Source organism: Pan troglodytes, chromosome 1 (genome assembly GCF_028858775.2).
Source record: "Pan troglodytes isolate AG18354 chromosome 1, NHGRI_mPanTro3-v2.0_pri, whole genome shotgun sequence".
NCBI classification, from domain to species: domain Eukaryota; kingdom Metazoa; phylum Chordata; class Mammalia; order Primates; family Hominidae; genus Pan; species Pan troglodytes.
Window position 1 is genome coordinate 75,716,825 of NC_072398.2, and position 26,787 is coordinate 75,743,611.

At 41.6% G+C, this 26,787-nt stretch overlaps 1 protein-coding gene and 1 pseudogene across 22 annotated transcripts in view; both read left to right on the forward strand.

Annotated features, from left to right (window-relative positions):
- Window positions 1-26,787, forward strand: part of TNFSF4 (TNF superfamily member 4) — a 304,161-nt gene that overhangs the window by 99,618 nt on the left and 177,756 nt on the right. For 2 of the 22 annotated variants that reach the window (XM_063811292.1, XM_001148146.6), the window contains exon 1: window positions 22,900-23,044. The exons of 16 other annotated variants lie outside the window; for them this stretch is intronic. Coding sequence is in view for 4 of the 6 variants with exons in the window: in XM_001148146.6 (XP_001148146.4) it covers window positions 22,981-23,044 (64 nt within the window). In the remaining 2 variants the exon portion in view is untranslated. Of the gene's footprint in view, window positions 1-22,872; window positions 23,045-26,787 lie in introns of those variants that run through there. 4 more of the 22 variants (XM_063811338.1, XM_063811309.1, XM_063811298.1 and 1 more) reach the window with 4 other exon arrangements.
- LOC737481 (centrosomal protein of 57 kDa-like) lies at window positions 6,944-15,916 on the forward strand (annotated as a pseudogene).

Consider the following 26,787-nt stretch of genomic DNA (forward strand, 5'->3'; position numbering starts at 1 on the left):
CTAGTTTTCCTCCTAGACCACAAGGGGGACCGAGGAAGGTCGGATTTAGTCGCCCTTACTGATGCATTCTCGAAAACCTGCACCCTTGCCTGTCCTCCTAGACCACAAAGAGGACCAAGAAAAATTGGATTTAGTGGCCCTTACTGACACATTCTCGAAAATCTGTTAGAGTCATAAGCTTTCTCCTGTTAGTATTGGGACTTTAACCATGTCCTATAAAGATGTTATGCCCCCAAAATTAAGTGGAGGGCCATACCCTGAGGGAGGGGAGGGATCTCCAGAGTTGGAAGAGTGAAGGCTTTTGTCCTCACTTATATGAATAGGAAAGATACCATTTCTGAGGTTAGGCCTGCTAGTCTGAGGAGGGATCCTAAAATTCCAGATAAGATAGTGCCCCACCCTGGCAGGGCTTTGGGCAAAAATTGTGTCTTTCTGGTTAGTGAGCCCAGGTGCCTAAAGAAGGGAATAGAGTCCTGGAGAGAAATCATTCTTGTAGGAGAAACTAGAAAAGCACCAGAGACAGAGAGTGGTTTTTAGAAGTGGGACTATCCTCAGAGAAGAGAGGCAAGAGGAAGTTTGTCTGACAAGCATTAGGACCCAGGAGGCAAGGGTCAGGATAGATAGGATAGATGGGCTAGTCTCGCTTGGGCGTCGTGACTTTGAGAGTTCCACTCATGGCCGCAGGGTCATCCAACTTGTTGTCGGGACCCCAGAGCTGAATGGCCTTCCTCTCTGTCGACCCTTGGCTCAGCGCAGAAGTATAGGGAAAGTGCAATCTGGTTCGGGGGTTGTTAGAGAGCCCTTTTCCAGAAAGCCTGACACTCGTGTTTTTAGTCCAGCGGCCGTGCTAGTCACTTTTAACTGGCCAACAAGTGCCCTGTATTTAGCCCCCAAATTCTAAGGAAAAATAGGACAGAATAGCAAGTGAAAGGGGTCCAATGGTACTCACCGCTTGGTGATTGTACATTTGTGGTTGCCAAAATGTGTCTGGAATTGGTTCCTTCCGGTGGGTTCTTGGTCTTGCTGACTTCAAGAATGAAGCTACAGACGCTCGCAGTGAGTGTTACAGTTTTTAAAGATGGTGTGTCTGGAGTTTGTTCCTTCAGATGTTCAGATGTGTCCAGAGTTTCTTCCTTCTGATGGGTTCATGGTCTAGCTTGACTTAAGGAGTGAAGCCACAGATCCTCGCAGTGAGTGTTACAGCTCTTAAAGGTGGTGCGTCCGGAGTTGTTTGTTCCTCCCTCTGGGTTTGTGGTCTCACTGACTTCAGGAGTGAAGCCACAGACCTTTGCAGTGAGTGTTGCAGCTCATAAAGGTAGTGTGGACCCAAAGATTGAGCAGAAGCAAGATTTATTTTGAAGAGCGAAAGAACAAAGCTTCCACAGTGTGGAAGGGGACCTGAGCTGGTTGCAGCTGCTGGCTCAGGTGGCCAGCTTTTATTCCCTTATTTCACCCCACCCATGTCCTGCTGATTGGTCCATTTTACAGAGTGCTGATTGGTCTGTTTTACAGAGTGCTGATTGGTGCATTTACAAACATTTAGTTAGACATAGAACACTGATTGGTGCATTTACAAACCTTTAGCTAGACACAGAGCACTGATTGGTGTGTTTACAATTCTTTAGCTAGACAGAAAAGTTCTCTGAGTCCCCACCCAACCCAGAAGCCCAGCTGGCTTCACCTCTCACTAATGCTATCCATCCCCTAGACCCCCACCCCCTAACAGGCTCTGGTGTGTGATGTTCCCCTCCCTGTGTCCATGTGTTCTCATTGTTCAACTCCCACCTTTGGGTGGGGACATGCGGTGTTTGGTTTTCTGTTCCTGTATTACTTTGCTGAGAATGATAGTTTCCAGCTTCATCCATGTCCCTGCAAAGGACATGAACTCATCCTTTTTTATGGCTGCATAGTATTCCATAGTGCCACATTTTCTTTATCCATTCTATCATTGATGGACATTTGGGTTGGTTCCAAGTCTTTGCTATTGAGAAAAGACTTTTCAATATGTATAGGCTTAGGGCACATGCATGGGTATTCATAAAACATCCCTAGAAGGTTCTTTTGCATAGCCAGTGTTGAGAACCATGGTCATAGGAAAGCACTCATTGAGGGAGGAGTAACATGTAGGAGAAACAGAAAGCCAGAGGGACTAAGCACAGAGAGGGTTGGCTTCCATTATCTTGTGTCCGGAGTTCGTTCCTGCCAGTGGGTTAGTGGTCTCACTGACTTTAAGAATGGAACCATGGACCTTTGCGGTGAGTGTTACAGCTCTTAAAGATGGCACGGACCCAAAGAGTGAGTGGTAGTAAAGTTTATTGTGAAGAGCGAAAGAACAAAGCTTCCACAGTGTGGAAGGGGACCTGAGTGTGTTGCTGCTGCTGGCTGGGGGTGGCCAGCTTTTATTCCCTTATTTGTCCCCTCGCATGTTCTATTTTTGTCCTATCAGAGTGCCCTTTTTTCAATCCTCCCTGCGATTGGCTACTTTTAGGATCCGGCTGATTGGTGCATTTTACAGAGTGCTGATTGGTGCATTTTACAGAGCACTGATTGGTGCATTTTACAGAGTGCTGATTGGTGCATTTTACAATCCCCTTGCTAGCTACAGAGTGCTGATTGGTGAGTTTTACAATGCTAGCTATAGAGTGCTGATTGATGCATTTTACAATCCTCTTGTAAGACAGAAAACTTCCTGAAGTCCCCACTTGACCCAGGAAATCCAGGTGGCTTCACCTCTCAATCCCCTCTCTAAACAGGACACCCCAACTGCTGTTGGGAATTGGGTGATGACTGCTCTAGCTACTTCCTGCTGGATAGGGGCAAAGAGGGGGCCTTGCAGTTGTAGCATCCTCCAGAGGGGAACTCTCTAGGCCAGTCAAAGGGTCAGTGGGTCAGTCCAGGGGTCCCTGGTAGAAGTTGTGAGTTGAGCTCATTTGGGGTTCCATTTGTAAGACCATCCGTAGCTTGATAGCCTTGATTCTGGAGGAAACAAATTTGACAAGGAGGCTAAAAATACAGGATCCGAAGGCGAGTAATAGCAAGATGGCTGTCACAGGACCTAGAAAGGGGAGAAGCCATGTTGCCCAACTCCAGAGGTTGGTTTAAGAGTTTGAAAGTGAGGAGGTCTAGGCCTCAGTGGTTTTGGAGAGTCACTGCTGCCAAAGAGTCTATTTGGGATTGCAGAGTAAGGATAGATCTTGTTATCTCTTGCAAACTGTCTGAGAAATCCTATGAGAGTATGTGGTAGTAGGATAATGAGGTACATAAACTGGCTATTCCAGTTCCTATAGCAGTGGTTATTCCTAACCCTATAAGTAGGGGTATTGTATTGCCCTGCACTGATGGACTTGAGCTTTGAGGGGCACTGATAGGGTCTGCTTTATTTTTATCCTGGCAGGAGCCACAGTATATAGTCCTACTGCAAAGAGTATGGTTAGTGTGCTGCTTAATAATGTGATGAAAGAGTAAAAGGATTGCAGTAAAGGGGCAAAGAGAGGTGTTAAAGATTTATGTATGTTTTCACTTATCTTTTTTAAGTCGGAAGGGGTTTTTCCTCAGAATCAGCTGTAGGAGTCTTTTCAGTCTGGGATATTTCCTTCCAAAATAGGAGACACAAGTCCTCCAATGGTTCACAGGTGTATCGAGGCTGGTCTGGCTGATCTTGGGTCTCCTGAGCTTACAGTCATGCAGGTTCCTCAGGGGGTGTCCAAAGTTTAACTCCGGTGTGGTGAATCTAAGATTTCACTCCTGCCACCTTAACTGCAGTGGGGGTAGAGAGGATTACCGAGTATGGTCCTTCCCACAAGAAATCCATAGATGGGGAGGTAGAGGGGAGGGACTTGACCAACACTAGATCTCCTGGTTGGAACAACTCTGTTCCCTTGTCTCTGTGATATCCTTTGGGTAGGTTCTTAAGGTTTTGTTGATATTTTGCCAAGGAAGTTATTTCCTTGACCAAGTTGGCCATTTCCTGATCAAGTAGGAGGTCATTTGTGAGAAAAAGTAACCCATATAGCATATCATATTGACTGAGCCCCATGTTGTGAGGAGAATTTCGGATTTTTAACAAGAGCATGGGCAAGAGAGTAGGCCATGGGAGATGAGTTTCTTGTGTTAGTTTCCTTAAGTGCCTCTTGAGTGTTTCATTTGCCTTCTCGACCTTCTCTGAGGATTGTGGCCTGCAGGTGCAGTGAAGGTGATATTGTATCCCTAGCACCCTGGAAATTCCCTGAGTTGCTGTGGCTTTAAAAGCCAGACCATTGTCACTTTATAATCTTTGGGGAAGCTCAAATCTAGGAATTATTTCATGAATTAGGTCTTTAACTACTTCCTGAGCCTTCTCTGTCTTGCAGGGGAAGGCTTCTGTGCAATTTGTAAAGGTGTCAACACAGACCAACAAGTATTGAAATCCCCTTGACTTAGTCATATGGGTGAAGTCTAACTGCCAATCCTCTCTGGGATAGTGCCCTATTCTTTGTTCCCCCAGAGGGGCCTTATGATGGACCAAGGGATTATTCCTTTGGCACACCTCGCAGGCTTTGATTACTTATTGGATGGTCCAGAGGAGATTTGGCCCTGTACAAAGGGATTTGGCCATTTGATGAGTGTTCTCTATACCCGTGTGAAAAGTTTGGTGGAGGGTCTTAAGTATTTTCCACTGGCTGGCTTGGGGTATGAGTACTTTTCCCTCTTCTGTCATTAACCACCCTGAGGAGAGAAAACTATGCCCCCGTGAAAGTCCCCATTCTGTTTCAGTTGGGGAATACTGGGGCTTAGTCTCTTGGAGGGGGTTGTTCCATACCAAGGGTCCTTCCATAGGTATTTCTAATGGGAGGTTCCTCCTGGCAGCAATTTTGGCCTCAGCATCTGCCCGATGGTTTCCTTCTGCCTTTTCTCCTACACCTTTTTGATGGCTTTGGCAGTGTAAGACTGCCACCTCCTTGGGTTTTTGTACTTTGTGCAATAACTTCATGATTTCCTTGTGGTATTTATTGGGGGTTCCCCCAGAGGTTAGGAACTCCCTTTCTTTCCATATTGCAGCATGGGCATGTAGGATTAGATAAGCATGCTTGCTATATGTATACACATTTATTCTTTTTCCCTTTCTCCGTTCTAAGGCTCAGGTAAGTGCCACTAGTTCTGCTAACTAGGTGCTGGTCCCTGGGGGAAGAGGCTTACTTTCAAGTACTGTTACATCACTAACTATGGCATAACCTGCCCTTCGTATCCCATTCTCCACAAATGAACTTCCATCGGTATATAGGTTAAGGTCAGGATTAGCTAAGGGGACTTCTAAGAGATCCTCTTGGGTGGCATAAGTCTGGGCTACAATTTGTTGTCCGTCATGCTTGATTGGTTCCCCATCCTCTGGGAGAAAAGTAGCAGGGTTAAGGGCCACACACATGTGTATTTGAAGCACCAGTCCCTCAAGGAGTAGCGCCTGGTATCTAAGCAGTTTGTTGTATGATAGCCATAAATTTCCTCTGGCACCTAGTATGCCATTTACATCATGAGTAGTCCAGACGGTGAGATTCTTTCCTTGTATTATTTTGATGGCCTCTGATACTAAGATGGCCACCACTGCAACTACCTGTAAACAGTGAGGCCAGCCTTTTGCTACTACATCAATTTCCTTACTTAGGTATGCCACTGGTTGTGGGGTTGTCCCACAAGTCTGAATAAGGACTCCAAGAGCTATTCCCACTCTCTCTGTGATGTATAAATATAAGTTTTGTCCTGTGGGAAGGCTTAAGGCTGGAGCTTGTACTAGGGCCTGCTGTAAGGTTTTGAAGTCTGTTTCTGCCTCTGGTTCCCATTCTACTAGATGAGTATTTGCCCTCTGGGTCTCCTTGATTAGAGTATGGAGTGGCCTGGCCATCTCGCTGTATCCGGGGATCCATAGTCAGCAAAAACCAGTGATCCCAAGGAACCCCTGCAACTGTTTTAATGTCTTAGGGTGAGGACAAGCCAGTATAGGCTGTCTTCATTCTTTGCTGAGGGTGTTGGTTCCTCTGGCTAAGATTAGGCCTAGATATTTGACTTGTTGTAGGCAGAGCTGGGCCTTCGATTTAGACGCCTCGTACCCTTGATTAGCTAGAAAGTTCAAGTGATCTAGAGTAGCCTGCTGGCATGAGGCTTCTGAACTGGTAGCCAAAAGTAAATAATCCACATACTGAAGGACCAGAGTGCCTGGACTTGAGAAGTGGCCTAGATCTTGGGCCAGTGCCTGACCAAACAGATTAGGGCTATCCCTAAACCCTGGAGGCAAGACTGTCCATGTAAGTTGGGACGTGTGGTCTGTGGGATCCTCAAACGCAAAGAGGAACTGGGAGTCAGAATGCATGGGAATGCAGAAGAAGGCATCCTTGAGGTCCAGAACAGTGAACCATTCTGCTTCCTCTGGTATTTGAGAAAGCAGGGTATAGGGGTTGGGTACAGCTGCATATAGAGGAATTACTGCCTCATTGATTAGTCTAAGATCTTGCACTAGTCTCCACTAACCATTTGGTTTTTTTACTCCCAGAATTGGGGTGTTGCAGGGACTGTTGCATTTTATTACTAAGCCTTGAACTTTTAAATGTCTAACAATATCCTGTAACCCTTTATGAGCCTCAGGTCTTAAGGGATATTGCCTTTGATAAAGAAAAGTAGGGGGGTCTTTTAGCCTGATTTGGACTAGGCAGGCATTTTTGCCCTTCTGAATTTTCCTACCAATGCCCAGACTTCAGGGTTGATTCCCTCCTCAAGCAGGGGACAACAAATGGGTAACTTTTTTCTCATATTCATATAGGTAATAGCTCCAGCTTTGGCTAATATATCCCTCCCTAATAAGGGTGTGGGACTTACAGGCATAACAAGAAAGGCATGTGAAAAAAGCAAAGTCTGTCAATTACAACTGAGGAGGTGGGAGAAATACCTGGTTACAGGCTGTCCCAGGATTCCTCAGATGGTAACGGACCTTGAGGACAGCCATCCAGCGCAGGAGATTAACACTGAGAAGGCCACGCCAGTGTCCAGGAGGAAGTCAATTTCCTGGCCCTCAATGGTCAAACGTACCCGGCGCTCAGTGAGTCTGATGACATGAGCTGGCGCTTGCCTTGGGCACCCTCAGTCCTGTTGTTGGATCATCTGGTTGGGGGCTTCTGTCCCAGAGAACCATTGCAGTCTGGGGCAGTGCATCTTCCAGTGACTGCCTCAGCATAGGGGATGTGGATGAGGGGGTGGCTTGTTTCTCATTGGACAATCTTTTTTAAAGTGTCCTTGTAAACCACACTGATAACAAGCCCTACTGGGTGATTGGCCTGCTCCATTTTCTGTCCTCTCTGAACCACCAAGGTTTGTTTGTCTGAGGGCCATGACTAAGGGCCATGACTAAGGCTGCGGCCTTTCTCTGATCTCACTTTTCCTTTTCAGCCTGTTCCTCTTGGTCCCTATTATAGAATACTGATGTTGCCAGGTTTAATAACGCCTCCAGATTTTGTTCAGGGCCCAGGGCTCGCTTTTGGAGCTTTCTCCTGATATCTGTGGCTGATTGGGTAATAAACTTATCTTTTAGGATCAATTGACCCTCAAGGGAGTCAGGTGACAGGGGAGTATATATTCTTAAGGCCTCCCATAGCCACCTGAGGGAGGCAGAAGGATTTTCTTCTTTTCCCTGAGTTATGGTGGGCATCATTGAATAATTAATGGGCTTTTTCCTAATTCTTCTTAGTCTTTCTAGAGCACATGTCAACAGATTTTTGTGACTCCAGTCGCAATGATATGAGTCTAGGTCCCAGTGGGGATCCATACTGGGGATGGCTTGCTGAACAACAGAGAATTCTCCCCTTTCTTCAGCTGTCATTGTATCATTTACTTGACTAAGATACCAGGTATCTCCAAACTCTCAGGCTTCAGCTAAAGCCACATTTTTTTCATTAAAGGCCAGGGTTTGATCTAACAATAGCATGACATCTCTCCAAGTGAGGTAGAAGGTTTGCCCTAGACCCTGTAGGCCACCTGTATACCTATCAGGATCATCTGAAAGCTTTGCCAGGTCTGCCTTGATCTGCTTTAAATCAGAGAGGGAGAAGGGGATATGTACTCGGGTTGGGCCAAATTCCCCTCCCCCTACAGCTTGAAGGGGACATAACTGATAGCCCAGGGTTTTCTGTGGTCCCTTGGAGAGTCCTTTGCTTGTTTCCTCCTGGGTGGAGGAGATTAGAGGAGGCTCATCATTAATAGGAAGAGGAGCTATAGGGAGGCTAGGAAATGGGGGTAAGCTGAGAGGTCCTCCTGTGGGATATAAATTGCAAGCTTTGCATAGTGTGTATTCTCCTTCAATGAAAAAAAAAAGCTTGGACATAAAGTGTTTCACTCCATTTGCCTTCTCTCTTACAGAAAAGGTCAAGCTGCAGGATAGTATTGTAATTTATACTTCCCTCAGGTGGCCATTTTTCCCCATCAGAGGAAGAATATTGGGGCCAGGTTGTATTGCAGAAAAAAATAAGCCACTTCTTTTTCAGGGTTTATGAGTCCAGTTGGTCCCAATGGCTTAGGATGCATTTCAAGGGTGAGCCTGTTGATGCCTGAGTGTTTCCCGTCTGAAAGAAAAAAACCACCCGTAGTTTTGGTCTGTTTTTTTTCCTCCCACCCAAGAACCTGCAACGGTCCCTGGACCCTGCTGTTCAGAATAGTTGCACTCACTGAAGCAGCAGCGGAAACACTAGTTTTCCTCCTAGACCACAAAGAGGACTGAGGAAGGTCAGATTCAGTGGCCCTTACCGAAGCATTCTCAAAAATCTGCACCCTTGCCTTTCCTCTTAGACCACAAAGAGGACCAAGAAAACTCAGATTTAGTTGTCCTTACTGACGCATTCTCGAAAACCTGTTAGAGTCCTAAGCCTTTTCTCCTGTTAGTATTGGGACCTTACACTTGTCCTATAAAGATGATGTGCCTCAAAATGGAGTGGAGGGCCATACCCTGAGGGAGGGAAGGGATCTCCAGGGTGGGAAGAGTGATGCCTTTTGTCCTCACTTCTCATCATATGAATGGGAATGATATCCCCCCCCCAATTTTGGAGTCTATAATTTCTGAGGCTCCCCATATCCTAGCTTTGGGAATAGCCTTTTTTAGGCCTGCTAGTCTGAGGAGGGATCCTAAAATTCCAGATAGTCCCCCCACTGATGGGGCTTTGGGCAATAATTATATCTTTCTTATTGGTGAGCCTGGGTGCCTAAAGAAGGGAACAGAGTCCTGAAATTTATACTAGAAATCATTCTTATAGGATAAACTAGAAGAGCGCCAGGGACAGGGAGTGGTTTTTAGAAACAGGACTAGCCTTGGAGAAGAGAGGTGGGAGGAAGTTTGTCTGACAGGCATCAGGACCTAGGAGGCAAGGGTCAGGATAGATAGGATAGATGGGCTAGTCTCTCTTGGGTGATGTAACTTTGAGAGTTCTGCTCATGGCTGCAGGGTCAACCAACTTGTTGTCGGGACCCCGAAGCTGAATGGCTTTCTTCTCTGTTGACCCTTGGCTCAGCCCAGAAGTACAGGGAAAGCGGAATCTGGTTCCAGGAAAACCAACGCTCCCAACTCCAAAGAGTCAGGGATGGTTAGAGAGCCCTTTCCCAGAAAGCCTGACACCCGTGTCTTTAGTCAGGCCCTGTGCTAGTCACTTTTAACTGGCCAACAGGTGCCTGGTATTTAGCCCCCGAATTCTAAGGAAAAACAGGACAGAATAGCAAGCAAAAGGGGTCCAATGGTACTCACCGCATGGCAATATTCCGGAGGAGCCCACAAGATGTGTCTGGAGTTGGTTCTGCTGGTGGTTTTGTGGTCTCGCTGACTTCAAGAATGGAACCATGGACCTTTGCAGTGAGTGTTACAGCTCTTAAACATGGTATGGACCCAAAGAGTGAGTGGTAGCAAAGTTTATTGTGAAGAGTGAAAGAACAAAGCTTCCACAGTGTGGAAGGGGACCTGAGTGGGTTGCTGCTGCTGAATAGGGGTGGCCAACTTTTATTCCCTTATTTGTCCCCTCGCATGTTCCATTTTTGTCCTATTAGAGTGACTTTTTTCAATCCTCCCTGTGATTGGCTACTTTTAGGATCCTGCTGATTGGTGCGTTTTACAGAGTGCTGATTGGTGCATTTTACAGAGCACTGATTGATGCATTTTACAATCCCTTTGCTAGCTACAGAATGCTGATTGGTCCATTTTACAATCCTAGCTACAGAGTGCTGATTGGTGCCTCTTACAATCCTCTTGTAAGACAGAAAAGTTCCCCAAGTCCCCACTCAACCCAGCAAGTCCAGCTGGCTTCACCTCTCAGTATGAGATGCTGTAGAGACAGGTGCAGGTCAAGGAGGCAGGCCCTCATAGGCCACATTAGGGTTTTATTCCATTGGGGAATTTTTAGACAGTTCTGATGATCCTTTTCCCTGAGTGTCCTCCTAAGCAGGGTCTTATGTTCAGAGGCAGATTTTCCATGAAGTTAAAGAAGCTTGAACTTCAGGGTCCTTCATGGCATGAGCTCCTTAAAGGGACACTGGCAGTGGGTTCACATGATCTTATGTTTTTGCAAAATTTGCAAAAAGAAGTTATTTTTACTCCATAAGCCCCCTGACTCTTAACACTACAACTTCTCCTCTGTCAAAAGTCCTTTCTGTTGGTAGGGTTGGAAGTGAGCATTTTTGGGAGGTTAAGTTGAGGATTCATTTAATTTAGGTTAAGTGGGAGGTATTTATGTATTTTACTGTCATTTCCACATGTAGTGAATTATTACTACGTGATCTTGCATAGGAATGGTTTCTAGAAAACGGAATCCTCTGTGCTGATTCATCTGGCACTGTAACACAAAGAGATAGGTTCGGAGGCTGTATCGTCAGATGAATGTGTGCCATGGTAAAATATACAAATGTTGATCCATGGAAGGGAGACAAGATATGGAGTGTATGGGGCTGGAAGCTACTCTGTGGAAAGTCCTTGCAGTCGTGAGAGTGTGGAATTGTAGCAAAGAGTTTAGTTCTCTGAATGATTCAGTCCAGGTCTCAGAAATGCCCATTGTTAACACTATCTAACATGAAGGGATGTGTGATGGAGAAGTCAGTATGGGAAGACACAGTGTTATTAGCCATTTGTCATAAAATTATCTGACTTTTCCAAACTGGACAAATGGATAATCATGTGTACTCATGCGAGGGCCCCTCCCAGGGGCTTAGAAGTAGCCTGTAAAGCGAGGGCCCGGAATACAAAGATCTTGAAAATGGCCATTCTCTTATGTCAGGAATTTATTTTTTAGGCAGCATATATAGTTATACTGCATCACATACTTTTCAAAGAAAATTGTGTCCAATCAAATTTATGCAAATTCTTGTGTTTATAGGACATATATATATATATTTTTAAATTTTTAAGTTTTAATTTTTGTGGGTACATATTCAGTGCATATGTTTGTGGGTTGCATGAGATATTTTGATACAGGCATACAGTGCACAATAATCACATCAGGGTAAATAGGATATCCATTACCTCAAGCATTTATCCTTTGTGTTTCAAACAGTCCAATTATACTCCTTTAGTTATTTTAAAATGAACAATGAAATTATTTTTTACTATATTTACCCTGTTGTGCTATCAGATACTAGGTCTTATTTGTTTTTTCTAACTATTTTTTTTTGTACCCATTAACCATCCCCCTGTTTCCTTCAACCCCTCCATGTGGACTTCCCTCCCCAGCCTCTGGTAACCATCCTTTCACTCTCTAGCTCCATGAATTCAATTATTTTAACTTTTTGCTCCCACAGATAAGTGAGAACATGCAATGTTTGTCTTTCTGTGCCTGGCTTATTTCACTTCCGTCTATGTTGTTGCAAATGACAGAATTTCATTCTTTTTTATGGCCAAATAGTGCTCCATTGTGGATATGTATTAATACCACATTTTCTTTATCCATTCATCTGTTGATAGACACTAGGTTGCTTCCAAATCCTGGCTATCATGAACGGTGCTGCAACAAACATGGGGGTGCAGATATCTCTTCGATATACTGATTTCCTTTCTTTTGGGTATATACTAGGAGTTGGATTCCTGGAACACATGGTACCTCTATTTTTAGTTTTTTGAGGGACCTCTAAATTGTTTTCCATAATGGTTTTACTAATTTACATTCCCACCAACAGTGTATGAGGGTTCTCTTTTCTCCACATCTTCACTAGCATTTGTTATTGCCTGTATAAGACATAAATCTTAAGCAGTATTACAAATAAAGAGTCTATATATGTGTGAACTTGCATATCTTATGCATACCAATATGCTATGAAACATCTTAATGTATTTGATAAATCTTGTCCTGACACAGTTTGGTGGTTCCATATGAAACATCATGCAGATCATACCCCAAAACATTTATTTTACCCAAAACCCAGTTATGTCATTAATAGAAAGAGGTAAATTTCATCAGAAGTAATGATCAACTCTTAGCTTGTTTGATGATTACATTAATTAAGAGAAATTAATTATTCAAACATAACTGGAAAATAAATTTCTTGCCGATTTGACACGACATATAAACAAAAAATAATCAAAAACTCACAAAATGCTACTACAATGAGGACATTGATGACAAATCAGTTAATGAATGATCTTAATGAATGATCGTTTAAGATTACTCACTCTACAAGAAACTTGAAGTGCCCTGAAATTTTACAGTTGATATATGAAAGACACTTGATAGAATTTCCCCTCATTATAGGACAGTGATCCTAAACATTTTGCATGTCATTAACAATAATGAAATTTGAAGCAAAAAACCTTTTGAGACAGTCAATAATAAAAAACATATTTCCATAAATTGTGCTAGAGGAAACACTAAATAATGTTGCTTCTGTAGAAAATGATATTACAAAATTCTTGTTAAAAGAGCATCTAGCCAAAAAGTGTAAGAAAATAGTATTATAGAAATGTATTCTAAAAATAGCAACTTTAATAAAATTTGTTATTTTTCTGGATTATATCATTGTTGTGTTTGTTAGCATTCTTGTGTTTTTTTCTTTTTTCCAAGTGACTTCTCACCTAAGAATGATGCATTCTTTTTTCTGTCTTTTTTTTTTTTCCCTGTGACAGGGTCTCACACTGTTTCCCAGGCTGGAGTGCAGCAGCGCCATCATAGCTCATTGCAGCCTCAATACCTGGGCTCAGCCTCCTGAGTAGCTGGGCTTAGAGGCATGAGCTGCTATGTCTGGCTTGTTAGCGTTCTTGAACTTATTTTTTTGTGATTTCTTTTTCTAAATATTTAGCCTTATACCTGATTTTATATTCATAATTTTATATATTTTTTTTCTTAAAATTGTGTAATTAAAATGACAACTTGTACAAACTTGACTACTGCCCTGCCTGATATGACATTTAGATCCCCTTGAACAGTTAGTGGTATAATAGTGATGTGATGTTCCCATTTCCCTATATTTGTTGTAGAGTGGGAGAGACCAAAGAATACCGAACACTGTTTTCTTACACTTTAAAGCGATATAATTAGTTTAATTGTAATGCGATCCTGATTGGATAACAAAATACATGCAACATAGTTTCAACTCCCTTAAGAAGTATTTTTGTTGATTTTTAAAATTGCAAAGGTAGTACAAATTATTTAAAAATTATAATACAGAAGTAACATAGCAAAAATACCATCCAGTTCCCCAGAGGAAACCGTTGCTTATTATTAGGTGTGAGTTTTTTTCTTCACACTTTTTCTATGCATATACAAATTTACATCTGTGAATATGTATATATATGTGTGTGTGTATATATATATATATATACATACACCCCAATATATATGTACACATACATCCATTTAAAGTTAAAAAATAAACTTAAAAACAAGATGATAAAATACTTACTTTTTTCTTTTTATTTTTTTGAACAATATGTTATGAACCCCATTCCACATCAGTACATATATATATATACCTAGTCTTAAGAAATGCAAAATATAGATATAGTATAATTAAATTAATCCCCTATAGATAGACATTTAGGATATTTTTATTCTTTCCCTATTATAAACAATGCTAAACTGAAATCCATAAAAATATCTTTGTACACATTTATGAGTGTTTCTGGACATCAGATTCCTAGGAATTAAATTTCTGGATCAAAGGCTTTGGGTTTAAAAATATCTGTTATTTATTACCAAATTGTCCTTCAAAAAATGGTTGGCTTTCACATGGTCACAAAATTTATGATTAAGGCCAGACTGAGTTATGTGGTTGTCCCCAACAGACTAAGAAAGTGGCACCAGTGTGTGGCAGGGGTTTCTAAGCCCAGCACTAGCACCTTTGCCCCTTTCTATCAGGGGTTAAGCTTAGGATCACCCCTGGTGGGCAGCTCCTGAGTTTTGAAGGAGAGTACGAGAACCCAGATGTCTCAGAACTGTGGAGGCTCCCTGGGTGGCGTTGGTCTCTGCTGCTTCTGGTTCTCAGTTCTCAAACATCTTAACTGAACCATCAGGGCCTTAGGGAAGCCTGTTCAGCATTCTTCATCTCCAAATGTAGTACATCCATCCGATAAGCCTTTCCTTAATAGTGATCTACGGCACTCCCCAAAATAAGCCTACACTTGCCTATCCAGAAAGCAACAGCAGAGCTATATTTTGTGCTCTTAAGAATCTTAAAGGTAAGATTTGATGCTTGGAACCTGAAAGGATTCTGGCAGAAGAAAGTGTGAAAACCTTGTCTAGAGAAACAATTGAATCCAAGAAGGTACTGGATGGAGAGATATGGGAAAGGGAGAATTCAAAGAATGAAGAATCAAAGCACAATCAAGAACTGATATCTCAGTTGATAGCTGCAGAAAATAAATGTAATCTTTTAGGAAAACAATTGGAATACATGTGAAATATGATAAAGCATGCAGAAAGGGAGAGGACATCTGTCTTAGAGAAACAGGTTTCCCTAGAAAGAGAATGGCGATACAATCAAAGACATGTTTGGAGCCAACTTGAAAAATTGGATCTTTATGAATGGGAGTATAACTTTCCACAGTGCAGGCCCTTGCAGAAAGAAAAATGTAAGAGTTGGTAGCAAAACTCTTTGAAGAAGAACAGGAAAGGAAACATGTACAAACTAAGGCAGCTAAGTTACAGACTGGTCTAGAAACAAATAGACTTATTATTGAAGATAAGGCAAGTCCGCATTTTCCCAGTGCAAGAAGAATTTTAAAAAAAGTCAAAACCACAAGAAAAACTAAGTTCTAGGAACTATTTTGGTGCACGAGTACATTATAGATTATGTTTGGGTGATGTGCCATTTGTAGCTGGGAAGTCCACAAGTCTTAGCCATGCTGTGGCAGCCAATGTTCAGCTTGTCTTGCATTGCATCTAATGAAGCAACACAGTAAAGCTTTGTGCAGTGATCAGTCATTAGTGTTCCTTTGGCAAAGCAAGTATCTTCAAGAGGTGAAGAAAGTAAGAAGTTGTCATTAATACCTCCCTCCTCTGACAGCATTAATGAGGAATTGTCAGAAGTCTTACAGACTTTACAGGATGAATGGACATAGGACCTTTAATCACCAGCAGCATGCAAAACTTACCCAGGAGTTGGCAACTGTTGAACTGAAAGACAACTTAGTGTGAGAATCGGAGGCATTAGTGGGAAGGATGGAGGCAAAAGCCAACCAAATAACTAAAGTTTGAAAATACCAAGCCCAGCTGGAGAAACAGAAGGTAGAGAAGCAGAAGAAGGAATTAAAAGCTATCAAAAAGACTCTGGATGAAGAAGGAAAGAGCAACAGCCATTCTTCTGGACCACAAATAAGAAGGCATACAGTATGAGTGCAACATGAACTGTATACACAATTGTCATCATGTTGATGTGAATCATAATTTCAACTAGATGAAGCCATGTTAACCGTTTATAAATTTGCCAATGAAGTCAATAAAGCATTTTTTTAAAAAAGAAAACACTTAAACTTTCCTTAACAGCCTGTTAACCAAGGCTTTCTTTATTGCATTTGTTGCAACTCTCAAAATTGCATTTCTAAATAGAACATGAAGGTATTGATGATAAGAAAAAACTAGTAATTTAGTATTTAACTTATTTGCCATTCTCATGCTTACATAGAAATTAAGCCCAAGAAGACTAATTTTCCTCATGGTATATGATAAGATACTCCAATAGTGCTAATGGACATGTTAGCCACATATTAGAGGAATTCCTTTATATGGCCCTCTTGGAATTGATGGAGATAGAGTTCTAGGATTGTATCCAGATATCCAGCATGAATTGTCATGGCTACCTAGGCACTAGGCATGTCAAACCTTTCTATAGTTAAAGCTTTTAATTTAGGATCCTTAAATAGATTTTGGAGTATTTGTGAATCTCCTGAAATTATATGTAAACTTTTGCTTTTGGGGCCAGTTTCTGATGAGTAGGTTTGTAGCTTGATCAGATTCACAACAGTGAGTCCGTAGACCCAAGGAAAGTGAGAATCAGTGCTCTGGTGACATGGTAAATATGTGTCTCAACCATCCTTTTAACAATGAAAACTTTTGTTATCTATTTGTTTGGAAAAGAAAAAAAAAGAAAGTGTTACCTATGCATTCTTTTTTTTTGGAGATGGAGTCTTGCTCTGTCACCCAGGCTAGAGTGCAGTGGTGCTATCTCGGCTCACTGCAACCTCCGCCTTCTGGGTTCAAGTGATTCTCCTGCCTCAGCCTCCTGAGTAGCTGGGATTACAGGTGCATGCCACCACGCCCAGCTAATTTTTGTATTTTTAGTAGAGATGGGGTTTCACCATGTTGGCCAGGCTGGTCTTGACTTCTGACTTCAGATGATCCTCCCACCTATAAGTTGTTGGTCATACTTATGAAGAGGGGTGGCTCAGCGATGTGTGACAAAAGGGCAGAAAGGAGGGGTCTCTACAGCAGAGCTCTGCTGCTTCTCTCTCATCCCGAGCAATTCTGCTCTGGTCCAAATTTGTAGATCCACTCAGCATATCAAAAGCCCCGCAGTCATCTGGACCCACCTATTTTAAAAGGCAGTTTAACAAACATCTGGTGTTATTCAAGCATGCTTTTAAGGGGATTTCACCTCCCATTTCCTCCTTCACAAGAAGTTCCCAAATTATTCCTTGTAACCACATTCAGTAAGCTGCACAAGATGAGTTCTAGTACACATGATTTTCTTCATCTCTCTATCTTTCCAGGACTGTTGCCCCATGGTTAGTTTGGCTAGCCCCTTCACTTTCTCTGCCTATTTTCCATCATAGGGCTGTTCAGGCATCTCTTCTCAGCAGCCCGTGTGAAATGCCCCCTTTGCCTATCAGCAATGCATAGTGTAGGCATGTGTTGCCTCGCACCTTTTCTTGCAGCCTTGTTCTTGCTCACATGATGACTTTAATAATTTATGTGGGTTATTACTTCCCTTCCACCCCCTAATTTCTCACAAATGGGTTCCTTGCCCGCACAGTGAGTCCTGCTCTGAAGTTTCTTTTCCACAAGAGGCCCCTCAGTTTAGCTTCTTGTTGAAGTTCTTCTCTATTTCTTTGGACCTCTTCCTGTTTCTGTCACTTGCAGTACCATAGCTAAGTCTGCTATCTCCAGCTATCCACCTTTTGTAATTCAACAGTAAAAGCCAAGGTCATAAAAGCAACAAGCTGGTTGGATCTTCGCAGCTAGTCTCAGGATTTCTAGCTCTCTTTGGTAAATACAAATCAAGCATGGTAAGTAGAATTAACCATATCCCTTTGAAGGCAGTCTTTGATCTTCAAAATTGTCATATTTATTTTAACAACATGCTTAGCTATTGCAACCCACATGTAGTGGGAGGAAATTTTTGAAAGGCTTTTCTGCCACAGTCAGCAGTGACTTGTCAGACAAACAACTTCTGAGGTGCAACTTTGGTCCTGACAGCTCTCATTCCATAAGGCACAGACCAGGAGAATGGGAAGCCAGGATACTTCAGGGAAAAGGTGTCTGTTTCATGGGCATATGCTCTTCACCTGTCAATAGACACTTTTAAGAAAGCATCCAAACAAAGGAGATGGATATAGTTCTCTCTCCAAGGGTAGAATCTGAACTGAGTCTGTGTTATCAGCTGGCTAGTTGGAATGGGGAGAAGCCAAGGATATTGATTGGCAGTATGGCTGCTGGCCTGTGTGGCCATCATAGCCAGGGTGGACAATATGATAATAGATATTGACCCTATGGTCATATAATCTGATCAATGTCCTTAGATCAGCAAGCTTCTCACTATGTGTTGTATAAAATACTGGTGTGCAGAGAATGAGATGTTGACTTCTTAATCCTCTGAGCCCAGGCAGGACCTGGAACATCAGGGAGCACGTGGGGTGCTCACCTTTGGCCTCAAGTAGCCTCTCCCATTTGCCCCCGTGTGCAGTACAAATAACATTACTTTCTCTATGTGTCCTGAAATGGAAAGATTGGAAACACTATCTTAGCAGACCTGCCCTTGAAGGCTAGTGGTTTAAGAAAGTGTAAGGTTTAGGACAGATAGAGCATCCTAAGAAGGAAGCATGAAGGAAAATAAACACGAGAAGGAAACATGAAGGAAAATAATCCCAGAAAAGTGTAATCCAATATGCTAATGTGAAAATAGTAAAGAGAGGAAGGAGAATGCCGTTGGATGGCTAAGGAAGTCAGCAGATGTAGTTTTTTTTTTTTTTTTTTTTTTTTACAGCTGGTAAAAAGAAAGTCCTTGAATTTTTCTTTTTTCTTTTCTTTTTTTTTTTTTAAATATAAAACTCTTAGACTCTGACTGGCATTTGTTTATGCTTGTCTAAGAACTGTGTTTTAAAATCTTTTTATTCCAAACACCTAACACAGGGCCTATCACATATAAGTATTTATTGATCAAATGTTTGTTGAAATGACCAGGCGTGAAGTGATTGCAAAAGAAGAAACTCATTCATTCATTCAACTCAACAAACATTTTCTAGTTACTACTACGGGCTAGGCTTTGGACATTCAAATGAGTTAGAAATACCATAGTTTTCAAGGAATTCATAGTTTAGAAGATAAGGCATATTGATAATACATTATTACGTATGGCATAACAGAGGCTGCACAAGATAAAGTTAAACGCCAAGAAGGGATAATCAATTTTATCCTGGAGAATGGTTAGGAAACCAGAGGAATGCTTTAATTGAGTTTATTTTTAAAGGTTGATTGAAATGTAATATACATGTATAGTAAATGTACAGCTTAATAAAATTTGACAGGTTGAACACACCATGTAAGCCAGGTGCCTAGAAAGATCTCTTATTTTTCTTCCTAGTTACTATCCATCAAAAGTAAGACCTATCTGACTTTAAACAGCATATAGCAGTGATGCCTGCAACTAGTGCCTTGTATAACAGGAATGACACAATATGTAAACTTTTCTGTCTGGCTTCTTTCAACAAACATTATGTCTGTGACATTCATCTATATTATTAGATATGAGTAAAGATCATTCAGTCTCATTGTATGATATTCCATTGTCAGAATATGCATGCATTCATTCCTCCATTTATTTACCTACTGTTTAGTGGACACTTTAAGTCTCTGACTGTTACATATAGTTCTGCTGTGAAATTCTAATACATGTGCTTTAATGAACATATGTATGCATTTTTGTTGAATGTACACCCAGGAGTGCAATCGTTTGTTCTTATGGTATATTAAGCTTTATAGTTACTTCCAAATAGTTTTCCAAAGTGGTTGTACTAACTTATACTCCCAGCAGCAGTCTATGAGGGTTCTGGTTGCTCCACTTCCTTGCAGACAATATTTTTTCTTTTCATTTTAGCAATTCTCATGGCACCATATTGTAGCTTAGCAGACTTTTGAAAGGTGCATTGTATTTTATTAGGCAAATGGGGTGATAGAGCGAGTCCTGGGGAGGATCAAAAAAATAAGAAAGCAGGGAGCCTGTGGGAGTCCTCAGCAGCTCTCCTTGGAGGCACTAGGGGAGAATCTATTTCCTTGTGTTTTTCTAGCTTCAAGAAGCTGCCCAAATTCCTTGGTTCCTGACCCTACATCATTCCAACTTCCTTCCATCATCACGTCCCCTTCTCTGACTCTGACTCTCCTACTTTTCTCTGTAAGGACCATTGTGATTACATTGGGTCCACCTGGCTAATCCAGGATAACCCCCCCCCATCTCAAAATCCTTAACTTAATCATGTTTGCAGATTCCTTTATCATGCAACTTACATAGTTACAGGTTCTGGGGATTAGGACATGAACATCTTTTGGAGACTCTTTTTCAGTCTACCATGGTCATGTTGTAGCCTCACCTTATCTATACTATAGTGTGTGTTATTCTTATTTATGTGGGACAGGTGCTAAGCAGAGTGGTGTGACGGAAGAGGCCAGGTGCAGTGGCTCCCGCCTGTAATCCCAGTACTTTTGGAGGCTGAGGCAGGCAGATCACCTGAGGTCGGGAGTTTGAGACCAGCCTGACCCAACATGGAGAAGCCCCCTTCTCTACTAAAAATACAAAAATTAGCTAGGTGTGGTGGTGCATGCCTGTAATCCCAGCTACTCAGGAGGCTGAGGCAGGAGAATTGCTTGAACCCAGGAAGTGGAGGTTGCAGTGAGCCGACATTGCACCATTGCGCTCCAGCCTGGGCAACAAGAGCAAAACTCCATCTCAAAAAAAAAAAGGCTGGTATGGAGTTAGCACAACAGGAACTCCCAGAACTGCTTCAGAGCTGTGAGGCCTTGGACAAATCATTTAAATTCTCCTGGTTCTCACTTTCTAGTTTGTGAAATGAGGTTATTGGTCTAGGCCAAGGAAGGCAAATTCTTGCTGGGCATACTGTCAACCTTCCCTCCCGCACCCATGGCAGAGATTACTACTTGTTCAAGGCTCTTTCTCTTGTGATCTTGTGTCCCAGCCTAATCTTCCAAATAGGCACTACCAGATGGCATGAGATAATACTGAGATGAAATCTACTTTCTGTCCCCCAAAATGATCATCTCTGAGGCCTACATCTTAAGCTATTAAAACAACATAGGCTCCTACAACTCAACTAACCTTATCGTGGATCGTCGAATGGCCAAAGTCAATTGACTTCCTTTCTTTTCTATATATTTTCTTCCCCAAGTTTTCTCTAACCTATTAACTTGGCTAATCAGTATCTTATATATCTTTGCTTCTCCTCTGAAGGGAGCAGTTAGGAACAAAAAGAGAAATAATAGGCCGAATGGGTCCCCAGCTATCTTATCATCAATCAGGTATAAATAAGAGTTGCTTATACAGAAACACTGCTCTGCCACCACACCCATGGCAATGCAGGTACTTATACTTACACCTGTACCTACACTTACATTTTAAAGCCCATGTCATTTTTTTCCCCCACACATTGATTTCTACATAGAACTTGCCTCTTCCTAATATACAGAGAACACAGCAACAAATTATACTGTTGATTGCTAGACTCATGAGCTAGAAAGAACTCTCTCAAAGGCAATTGGCAACCAGGCATGACCAGGCATGTGAAACATCTCTCTGAGAGTGAGTTTGAAACATTAACATTAAAGACATATAGCTTGGATCGTGAAAAAAGCTATGGACAGGATGTGAACTCACTTCTACTGGAAGGAGTATAATGCAAAGAATACTCAGGGGGACTTAAGTTGAGCACAAGAATCAAAGTCAGGTATTAGACCAAAAAACCAGAATAGTCAAATGATCACACTGTCTTGTGATACGTAGTTTCTGGAATGCATTACGAAAAATGAAAGAGCACTTTTCTATTAAGATAACTGTCTCTTATCAGATTCTACCTAGGTTTGCTGTAACCTGATGCTTTCAACTCCATTTGTGGTTTATAAGATTTTCCAAAGAAGAGACAATTTTTCTTCTTATTCTAATACCCCTTCTCATCAAAATGGAATTTTGAGTTACTTCATTTTATAACCACAGGACAGAGAAGATGCCTCTTCTGAGATCTGAGTTCCTCACTGGAAATTCTTGGTAGAGACAAAGATGTCTGGTGTCCTGGAATAGGTTGCCTTCCCTGAAAAGCCAGAGCATCCCTCCCCCACATTAAGTGATTGCCCTCACATAAGCCTGCCTTATTTTTCTCACAAAATGTGTCAATATCTGAAATTATTTTATCAATCTGTTTACCTTGGGAATGGCAACCCTGTAGATGATGAATTGGGGGTGCTGATCTAAGTTGCAGGCTTGTTTTCCTTGGCCAGCATAGTGGTCATAGATCAATTTTGAATTGAATGTTTTTAGACAAGCAGAAACTCTCCTGCTCAACATAATCACCACTCCCTGTATTCTCACCCTTGACTACTTCACACATGTGAGTTCTTTGCATAGCCCAGCAAGGCATTTGAGTATGGGAACTGTGGCTTCCCTGTAGCAGGTCTCCTGCCCTGGAATATAACTGCATGGCAGTGGGACCTCATCTGTACCCCAGCATGCATAATGGAAGGGATTCAACAAGTATGTGTTCACTGGGGTATAAAATGAGAGGTTTTATTTCTGGCTTCTTCTAACTTGTTGTAGGTCAAAGAGGGGGCGTTCTGCACTTTTCATACTTTCACTTTCTCACCTGTGGGAGGTTTGAGTGGTACAATGTACATGGAGCTGAGAGGGAAATGGGTGGAGGCCCTGTTAAATTCTTTTGGAGACAGCCCTCCAGAGTCAGCACTCACTAGACAATGAGAAACTCCCTTCTAGCCAGGCTTTTGCAAAGAACTGAGATGCTTCCTTAGACGGGAACAGAGGTTCACAAGTGTTATTGTTGTACGTCTCCTCTCTGTGAGAAGTGAGATAATGATGAGTCAGCCAGTATGGTGGACAAGATAATGCTCCCCGACCCCGCAAAGATGTCCACATGCAAATCCTCCAAACCTGTGATTTTGTTACCTTATATAGCAAAAGGGACTTTGCAGATGTGATTAAATTAGAGTCCTTCGGATGGGGAGATTATTCTAGATTATCCATCCAGGTTGGCCTAATATCATCACAAGGATCCTTATGAGGGAAAGAGGAAGGCAGGAGAGTCTGAGTCAGAAAGAGTTATGTGATGACAAAAGCAGAGGTAAGAATAATGCCATTGCTGGTGGGGGAGCATGAGCCAAGGGATGTGGGTGGCTGCTAGAAGCTGGAAAAGACTGGGAACAGATTATCTCCCAGAGCCTCCAGCAGGAATACAGCTCCCAACTACGCATAGGTTTTAGCCCAGTGAGACCTGTGTGGGACTTCTGACCTTCAAAACCATTAAGATAATAAACTTGTGCTGATCGAAGGCATTGTTTGTGGTAATTTATTATAGCAGCAATAGGAAGCTAATACAGTGAATCAGTATTTATCGAGCATCATTTGTGAGCCAGGAACTGCATAATGTTCTCAGAATAAAAGATAGATATGGTCTTCAAACGTAATTTTGTAGGGAGGGTAACCTTTTTAAAAAAATTTTAATTTCTATTTTTCCAAAGTTTTTAATTTTTTATTTTTTGCATTTCAGTAACTTTATTGAAAGGTATATATCCCTTAGTACTAAAACATAATGGTAGTTGGTTAGTTTACCTCTGCCAACTCAGAATTAACAATGATGTATTCAAAATGTTGAAATTTATCAGCCTTTTGGGAAAACTAAAAAGTTACCCATAAAACAGGATATTGGCCTGAGATTTCCTTTTTTTGTTGTATCTCTGCCAGGTTTTGGTATTAGGATGATGCTGGCCTCATAAAATAAATTAGGGAGGAGTCCCTCCTTTTCAATTTTTTGAAATAGTTTCAGTAGGAATGGTACCAGCTCTTCTTTGTACATCTAGTAGAATTCAGCTGTGAATCCATCTTGTCCCAGGCTTTTTTTGGGTTGGTAGGCTATTTATTACTGCCTCAATTTCAGAACTCATTATTGGTCTGTTCAGAGATTCAATTTCTTCCTGGTTCAGTTTTGGGAAGGTCTATATGTCCAGGAATTTATCTTTTTCTTCCAGATTTTCTAGTTTATGTGCACAGAGATATTTATAATATTATCTGATGGTTTTTGAATTTCGGTGGGGTCAGTGGTAATATTCCCCTTACTATTTCTGATTGTGCTTATTTGAATCTTCTCTCTTTTCTACTTTATTAGTCTAGCTAGTGGTCTTATTTTATTAATTTTTTTAAAAAACCACCTCCTAGATTTGTTGACCTTTTGAATTTTTTTTTTTTTTGGTGTGTGTGTGTCTCGACCTCCTTCAATTCAGCCCTGATTTTGGTTACTTCTTGTCTTCTTCTAGCTTTGGGATTTGTTTGCTCTTGTTTTTCTAGTTCTTTAGAATTATGGAACATGGACACTTTAATGAATTTCTTATTGCTATGAAGATGATGATCACTTAGAGACAATTACATGAATACAATTAAAACTGATTCCACAGAATGCTTATAAATGCATACATTTTCCTCCAAAGAAACATGTTTTTCACAGATTTAAGTAACAAATGATTTATATAGGATTCTCCAGATTCCAAAATATGTACAGATTTTTTTACTCTACAGAAACTGATGAGCAGTGGTTGAAAAAGAGAGTTGCTTTGTCTAACATGGCTCTTACGAAATTCTGTATCAATACACATTTTTCAGTAACCACACATTTTCCTTTTATTATTAAATGAAATTCTGGACACATCAGCATGCAGGACAAAACCATTCCCATTTCCAAACACTATTTCAAATGAGATCATGAGTGGCTGACAGCATGACTTAATTTTAGCCATACACACATGCACACACACACAGGAGCATGCACACACACAGGCACATGTGTTGCGGGAAGTCAGGGACCCCGAATGGAGGGACCTGCTGAAGCCATGACAGAAGAAAATAAATTGTGAAGACTTCATGGACATTTGTTAGTTCTCCAAATTAGTACTTTTGTAATTTCTTATGCCTGTCTTTACTGCAATCTCTAAACATAAATCATGAAAATTTCATGGATATTTATCACTTCCCCAATCAATACTCTTATAATTTCCTATGCCTGTCTTTACTTTAATCTCTTAATCCCATCATCTTTGTAACCTGAGGATGTATGTTGCCTCAGGACCCTGTGATGATTGCGTTGACTGCACAAATTGTTCATAAAGCGTGTGTTTTTGAACAATATGAAATCTGAGCACCTTGAGAAAAGAACAGGATAACAGCAATGTTGAGGGAACAAGGGAGATAACCATTGGGTCTGACTGCCTGTGACCTGGGCAGAACAGAGCCATATTTCTCATATTGCCAAAAATGGGTAAGAGAAATATCGCTGAATTCTTTCCCCAGCAAGGAATATTAACAATTAACAGCCTTGGGAAAAGAATGCATTCCCAGGAGGAGGCCTCTAAAACGGCTGCTCTAGGGGTGTCCGCCTTATGCAGTTACAGATAAGGGATGAAATATGCCCTGGCCTCCTGCAGCACCCCCAGGCTTGGTAGAATTAGGAAATTCCAGCCTGGCAAATTCTAGTCAGACCAGTTCTCTGCTCTTGAACCCTGTTAAGATGTTTATCAATGACAATGCGTGCACAGTGGGACATGGAACTTCATTAGTAATTCTAGTTTCATCCTGACCTTGTGATCTCGCCCTGACCTTCTTCTGCCTTGTGATCTTTTATTGCCCTTGAAGCATGTGATCTCTGTGACCCACACCCTATTCGTACACTCCCTCCCCTTTGAAAATCACTAATAAAAACGTGCTGGTTTTACGGCTCAGGGGGCATGATGGAACCTGCCGACATGTGATGTCTCCCCCGGACACCCAGCTTTAAAATTTCTCTCTTTTGTACTCTATCCCTTTATTTGTAAGACTGGCTGACACTTAGGGAAAATAGAAAATAACGTACGTTGAAATATTGGGGCTGGTTCCCCCGATCCACTTGCAAACACGTGCACCATCTCCAGTCTTCTCTATGACTTTTGACTAACATGGTCACAGCAGCAGTTAATGAGATCACGTTAGAAGACGACACACAAGTTAACAGTAAGGTGTCCCCGCTCCTGAGAACTCTGCCTGAGCACTGGCAGGGCTGCATCCCCGTGGATGTGAGTGAGGAACCCAGTGTCTGAGGTCTTTCTGGTTTACCAGAGAAAGTGAGCAGCTGTAGCAATGACAGTCACCAGTGTGCCTAAAACTCAATGGCCACCATGAGTATATATATTTTTTCTTCATTTCAAATTTTAATCAAAACTTGTATATAAGATTACTTTATTCCTGCATCTCCTCAATTTTTTCTTCCTTGTATTTGCCCTTTTCCTTTCCTACTTGGTGAGATTTGGCTTTCTGTTCAGGGATCTTTTTGCGGTCTTTGTCCAGTTTTAGCCTAGTGATAACTGCCTTGCTGGGGTGAATGCCTACATGGACAGTTGTGCCATTGGCCTTTTCCTGCTGCACCCATTCAATGTAGATGACATATTTCTTCCTGTAAACCTGGACTACTGTACCAATTTGCTGACCTTTATAGTGTCCTCGTACAACCTGAACTTCATTATCCTTTCGGTTAGGCATGGATTGAACATTGATATGGGCATTTAGTGCTATAAACTTCCCTCTTAACACGGCCTTAGCTGTGTCCCAGAGATTATGGTACATTGTATCTTTGTTCTCATTAGTTTCAAAGAACTTCTTGCCAAATTAAAAAATTTTGAAGCTTTAAAAAAATCTAGACCAAAGTGGGAGCAGCCAAAATGAAGTTCAATCCCTTTTTGACTTCTGACCGAAGCAACAACTGCAAAAGACATTTCAGTGCACCTTCCCACATTCACAGGAGGATTTACCTTGAGGGTAAATGTTAAGTAAATAGATGTGTGAGAA